Source organism: Phalacrocorax carbo, chromosome 6, assembly GCF_963921805.1.
Source record: "Phalacrocorax carbo chromosome 6, bPhaCar2.1, whole genome shotgun sequence".
NCBI lineage: Eukaryota > Metazoa > Chordata > Aves > Suliformes > Phalacrocoracidae > Phalacrocorax > Phalacrocorax carbo.
The window spans coordinates 2,368,494-2,374,511 of NC_087518.1; the positions used below are offsets into that span (position 1 = coordinate 2,368,494).

Here is a 6,018-nt window from a genome sequence, read left to right on the forward strand (position 1 = left end):
AAAAGCCCATTTTTGCCTCCAGCTAATGGGCAAAGCCTGCAGAGAAGATGCATCCTCCATGGCTGCCTCCTCCTCCTCCTCCCTGCTGAGCTTGGGGCGGCTGAGCCAAAAAGCCAGGCCCAGGGAGCACAAAGTGAAGTAACGAGAAAGCCGAGAAGCCAGCCAGGCGCTCCTGGCACCTCGCTGGGACTGGGCAGGAGAAAAATGCCCGAAGGTGCCAAGGGAGTTAAAATAAATAGATATCCCTGGGGCCAGGGGTAACGGGACCCCGGGCTGCCCGCGGGCGGGAGCGGAGCCGCCCCGGGAGCGAGGAGAGCCCCGCTCCTCCCCGACCGCCGGACCGGACCCCACGCGCTGACCCTGCTCAAATATTTAAAAGCACAGGAGGCGAGCCCTTATCTTCCACAGGAAAAGAATTATTTTATTAAGTATTTTTAAACAACTACTTAACATTTACTCAAGATAAAAATATGTACAATATCCCACCTTGAAGAAGGCTCCAAAATATAAACACTGTACCTCTCCCTAGAGAAAAACAAAAAAGTCTTCTCTTCAAAAAAACAAAAAGACAACTCAGAAACAAGAATACATTCATATTCCTCACTTCTTTATGCTCAAGTAGTTATACAAATAATAGACATCTGAAACGTTTTACCTTTTAATATATTTATATAATATATATATTTATAACAGGATTTTACAAATAAAGGCAACAACTGTATACCAAAAAAAAACAAACAAACCGAAAACCAACAACAAAATAAACGTTAGAACACAATCTGCAATCAAGCATAGTGCATCTCAACAGCTGGTGCAATGGGAGGGTGAAATGAAAATCCATACAACAGGGTTCCTGGACACGAGTTCTCAAAAAAACAGTAAGAAAAGGGGGGGGGTGGTGGTGGGAAAAACCAACCAAACCCAGCACCGCATCTTGCGGTGAAGTTTTGGGTTTATTTTTTTCTTAAATTTAAAAAAAAAAAGCCAAATCTGACATGATGTTCTTCCGCGGAGAAAGACCCTCGCAGTTTAATGGGACGAGTCTCAACACCCTAACCCTCGTTCTTTAATACAGTAATGTGGGCCAGGGTTTGCCAAGGAGACTAAGGAATTTAGATGCTCAAACCCCGCCGGGATTAGACTCCTTTGAAAATCCCAGCCTTTTAATTTTTCAAAGGCACTGACAGGGGCATATTCAGCAGGCATCGTGCCGTCGACTCCGGCTGAATCGCTCCCTCTCGCACGAAGCTCTCGCCTCGCCCCGGTCGGGATGCGGCCGCTCACCGGGCGGGCCTCCGCTGATGGGACTGGTAAAACCACTGATTTCCACTAGGCTGGACCTGGCGAAACCGTACAGCAGCAGCGAGGGAGAGGCCTGGAGTCAGGTGCAACAAGCAAAGTGATCCTTGGGATATTCTCTCTCCTACCCGGCCCAAACTAGCAGCTCAAGTTACAGGAAGGGGCGCGTGTTAATTTATTTATTAGATGTATGCCATGTAAAGCTTCCAAGCAGCATCTACCTTTATTTCTTTAAAAATATATATATATATATATATATCAGCAAAGGTGTGGAGAGAAACCCGTCTTAAGTCTACCTGACTGTGCATGACCAAGCAAGTGACCGCTGCTCTGCTCCTCCTCCGCTTTGGGTGGCATCGCCACCACCGCCGCGCCACGCTCGGGGCGGCGGCACCGGTCGCTCAGACACTGGCGACTGATGGGGCACCGAATCCGTTCGGCTCCAACTACCAACAGTGGGGCTGTGGCCTTAAAAGCCCTTATGAAAAAGTACCATATTTTTATACTCACAGACCCTAAACCCAAGTCTGCCTAATGGAATATTTTTTCACAGCTTTGCAATATAGTCGCAGCTGACCGAGTCAACTGTTGTTCTGTAGATGCGGAGAGGGAGGAAGGGAAGGGGTGAAGCACAAAACCCTTCTTTTTTGTTTGTTTGTTTTTTTTCTTTTGGAAGTAGTTCTGAATCGTTAACCTGGGCGCATCCCGCATCCTTCATCCTTCTCCAAGCTACCTGACAAGTCAGAGAAAAGGGGGATTCAGCTCCCTATGCGCAGTGAACCTTATCCCCACACCTCAGTCCAGCCAATATATAAAAGTGAAACAGTCTCAAACTAAAAAAAAAAAAAAGAAAAAGAAAAGAAAAGGGAAAAAAAAAGGTCACACTGCGCTTAGTCTTTGGTTTCCAAGTTCAAAGGAGGAATCTGCTTCAAAGCTTGAAGCAGAGCCGAAGAGTCGATAGGGGAATGGGCCGGTACGGGAGAAGGGAGTCTCTGGGGCATCAGCAGAGGCGGGGAGATTTTATCGGGGTTCATGAACCCCGTGAGTGCTGCGGCAGAGGCTGGGAGGCTGGGGTACAGGACAGGTACGGACGCCGGGTACCAGCACTTCTCCAGCATGGGCAGATAGGCTGTTGCGGACGGCGGGATCAGATAGAAAGGCAGGCACAAGGGAGGCTGGTGAGCGTGGGGGCCCAGGAAGCTGCTGGAAGAGCCCATCATGTCGCTGCCAAAAGGGCCCTCGTCCTCCGGCGACTCCAACCTGCTCCTCTTGGCCGGTGGGTCCTCAGACTCTTGCTTAATAGAGCTTATTCTCTCCTGGACAGTGTACTTGAGTTCGGTATCCTTTTTGAAATACTGCTGTTCGGATTTGGAGTCACTTTTCTCCAGCTCTCCCCCGTACCCACTGTCCGTGTCTGTGTCGCTGCCGCTCTGCTCCCCGCTGGAGTGAGCGAATGTCCTCTGGATCACAGGCACGCAGTTTTTCCCGTGTCCCTCTGCCGCTTTGGTCAAGGAGACGGGCTTCTCTTTCAAGTCCACCATTTTAGGAGGGATGTCTCCGGACTTGCGGCCGGCTCCGCCCTGGAGCACCTCGGAGGCCATTCGGTGCAGATGGCTGACCAGCTGGGACGACTTCAGGTCCTTGCCGTTCTCGTGCTTTGCCAGGTATTGCAGCATTTCCTTGGCACACATCTGGAAACCGGATCGAAACATTTCCTGGCTGGAATCGAGGTTTCTTGATGACAGGTCACCTGAGGAAACATTAACAGAAAGAAATTAAAAATTAACAACGTGCTAAATAGTTCCACTGCCGTCTTCGAGGCGGACCGGAGGCGATATTAAACTGCGGTTACAGCACAGCCAGAGCGGTGAACTTGATGGTCAACCTGCATTTTGCATACGTTCCCCCAATTCCCGTACAAGCGCACGTTTTTATTCGAGCATCCCTCTGCCCGCTTTTGCACAGTAACTTTATTTTTTTTTCAGTTCTGTATTTACTGTATAAGCCACCTCCAACAGGTGCCGAAGCTCCGAGCAAAGGAGCGAGTCGAGCTGGTGCCTTCTGTGGGAAACACCGCGGGGAAGGCAGATTGCACCTCGCCCTTCGCCCCCAGGCGGAGCGCTCCTGGAGCACGTCTACCTGCCAGCCGCTCCGCCAACCTCGGGCGATTTTGCTTCAGCTGAAAGCTCTATTGCACTCCCTGTGGCTGTCAGAGCGGTGGAAAGCGCTTCAGAAAAAAACCTAAATTTTACTTTATCAGATTCACGTGAGTGCCACATGTGAAAACAGAAGGAGGAAGTGCATCTAAAGCATGATAAGCTGATACACCGGTGCCCTCTTCGCCTGCAGAACACAGGCGAGCTTGTTTTTAGAGAGACCTAAAAAAGGTGTCTATAAAAAAGCAGATTTATAGGTCTTTTCAGGGAAAAAAAAAAAAGACCACCACAACACCCAACCAAACAAAACTGGGTTTGGTCCAAAGCTCGTGAACATGAACAGAAAGATTCGAATGGCTTTGCAGAGAACCTCACAGCGAACCTGGGCTTTAAATAAAACCACTTAAAATCCGATTTAATTTCCAAACAACTCCACAGGGCACTCTACATCGACCACGCTGAGAAACAGGATCTTTTTTTTGCAAAAGCTCGTAAGCAAAGCGAGAGAAAACGACGGCAATTAGAGGCAAGAACTCCTGCCCCCTCCCTTCTCAGGAACGAAGTGTCACAACTGCATTTCAAAGCCTCCGAGAGAAAGTCCACGAAGCGCACGCAGGTTCCCGCACGATACGATTTGAATACTCACCCGCTTGCAAACCATTCTGCAAAGCGATTATTTTCTGCTGCTGCTGCTCAATGAGGTTGGTTAGTGCTTTCACATGCTTCAAGGTGAGCTCGAGAACCACAGCCTTCTCCAAGTGACCTAGGGTCTGAAAGCAAAGGGACCGGTTGGCGTCTGCCGCGGGGTCGGCCCCGCACGCAGGAGCCTCACGGGGTTCTCCGAGCGGCGGAGGAAAACCGACCCAGTTGGGAGAAAAAAGCCTGAAAAGCAGTGCCTTGGTCCTGAGCGGGACGGGACTATGAATGACGATATTCCACGAGAATAAGTTAAAAAGCAGGCTCCGGGAAAGGCTGGCAGGTTTCCTACGGGTGTTTTCGGACCGGCCGCACCGGCTCGAAGGGAAGCGTTGTATTTACCAGTGGTGGTGCGGCTGCTCGCACCGTGACCCGAGCGCAGGGGGTCCGGCCGGGGGCTCCCCTCGGCCGGCGGCGGGGGGCTCCCGCAGGCACCGGCCGGCGCATGAGGCCACTCGAGGGCTCCGCTCCCGGGAAAAGTTTGGGATGCGTTTAGAGCCCGCCCGGTGCGTGGGGGCACCGCGGGGCAGGGGCCACCGGGCGGGCTTGGGGGATAACAGAGACACCACCACCACCCCCCAAATCCCGGCCGCCCCCCGCCGCTCGCACCCACCGTCAGCTTGAGGTGCTCGGGCAGCAGGTCCTTCAGCTGGGCGATGCACTCGTTGATCCTGTCGCGCCTCTTCTTCTCGATCAGCCTGTGCGGCAGCTTGTAGGTCTCCTGCAAAGCCAGCGGCGGCGGGTCAGCGCCCCGCACGGGCTGCGCCTGGCTGGCTGGCTGTCCGTCCGTCTGTCCCGCCGGGGAACGGCTCCCACCACCACCACCTTCAAACCCCCCCCCCACACACACACATTTACCTTGTTGTCCTCGCTCCGCTTTAACCCCCTCCTGGGCTTGTAAACTTGGTACATGTGCGCGAAGTCCAGCCTGCACGGGCGAAACGAAAGCAGCGAGATTATCCCCGTCCCCCGGGGCCGCGGCGGGGCCGCTCCTCCCCCCGAGCCCGCCGCCGTCCGTCCGTCCGTCCGTGCGTCCGTCCGCCGCTTACCCCGGCAGGTCTCCGCTCTCCAGGGCGGGCAGCTTGCCCAGGCAGCCGGGCGGGGGCTGGGCGCTGGGGATCCGCTCCATGGCGGCGGGGCGCTGAGGGCTGCGGGGCGGCGGAGCGCGGGAAGGGAAGGGCAGGGCAGGGCAGGGCGCTCAGGGCGGGCTGCTCATGCCGCGGCCGCGCCGGGCGGGCTGAGGAGCGGCGGGCGGCGACGGGCCGGGTTAAATGCGGGCGAGTGGGTGGACGGGAGCGACGTGCGCTACCCTGTGACTGCCGGCACGTCTGGCGGCCGCCGGGGCGGGAGCGCCGGCCCCCCCCGCCCCCCCCGTCACATGAGCCTCACGTGTCGGCAGCGCCGCAACGTGCCCGGGGGGGGGGCGGGAGGGGAGGCGGGGCGGCCCCGGGCACCCCCCGGCACCCCCCGGCCGGGGCGGGGCGGGGCGGGGCGGGGCGGCGCTGCCCTCCCCGCCCCGCCCAGCGCGGGTGTCCCCGCCGGGGGGGCCGGTGGCCGGGGGGGGGGGCGCGGTCCGCACCCTCCCCGAGAACCCCCTCCTGGGGGGGGGGCTCGGTGTTCCCGAAGGGGTGCGGAGTGGGGGGTCTGCACCCCCGCGAGAGCCCCTCCTGGGTCGGGGCCGGTGTCGCGGAGGGAGGCCCACACCCCCGAGATACACCGCCTTCTGTGGGGGGGGTCTTGGTGTTCCCGAAGGGTTGCGGAGTGGGGGGCCCGCACCCCCCCGAGAGCCCCTCCTGGGTGGGGGTCGCTGTCCCCAGGGGGGCGCGGGTAGGGGTCTGTATCCCCCGAGAGCCCACTCCTGGGTTGG

The 6,018-nt window shown here is 56.5% G+C and overlaps 1 protein-coding gene across 1 annotated transcript; it reads right to left on the bottom strand.

Moving 5' to 3' along the window:
- Positions 1-645: 645 nt before the first annotated feature.
- On the bottom strand, positions 646-5,525 carry BHLHE40 (basic helix-loop-helix family member e40). Its single transcript, XM_064453421.1, has 5 exons — positions 5,201-5,525; positions 5,010-5,079; positions 4,765-4,872; positions 4,102-4,225; positions 646-3,049 (listed from the first exon to the last, which is right to left on the bottom strand). The coding sequence occupies exons 1-5, from the start codon at positions 5,278-5,280 to the stop codon at positions 2,190-2,192; spliced, it is 1,242 nt and encodes a 413-aa protein (XP_064309491.1). The 5' UTR covers positions 5,281-5,525; the 3' UTR covers positions 646-2,189.
- Positions 5,526-6,018: the final 493 nt, after the last annotated feature.

What these genes read in the sequence shown, in the direction of transcription:
- BHLHE40 (XM_064453421.1), bottom strand. Translation starts at nt 5,280, where the DNA reads ATGGAGCGGATCCCCAGCGCCCAGCCCCCGCCCGGCTGCCTGGGCAAG. An exon ending in GAGAGCGGAGACCTGCCGGG is followed by an intron (nt 5,080 to 5,200) that starts GTAAGCGGCGGA and finishes TCGCCCGTGCAG; the next exon opens with GCTGGACTTCGCGCACATGT. An exon ending in AGCGGAGCGAGGACAACAAG is followed by an intron (nt 4,873 to 5,009) that starts GTAAATGTGTGT and finishes CTGGCTTTGCAG; the next exon opens with GAGACCTACAAGCTGCCGCA.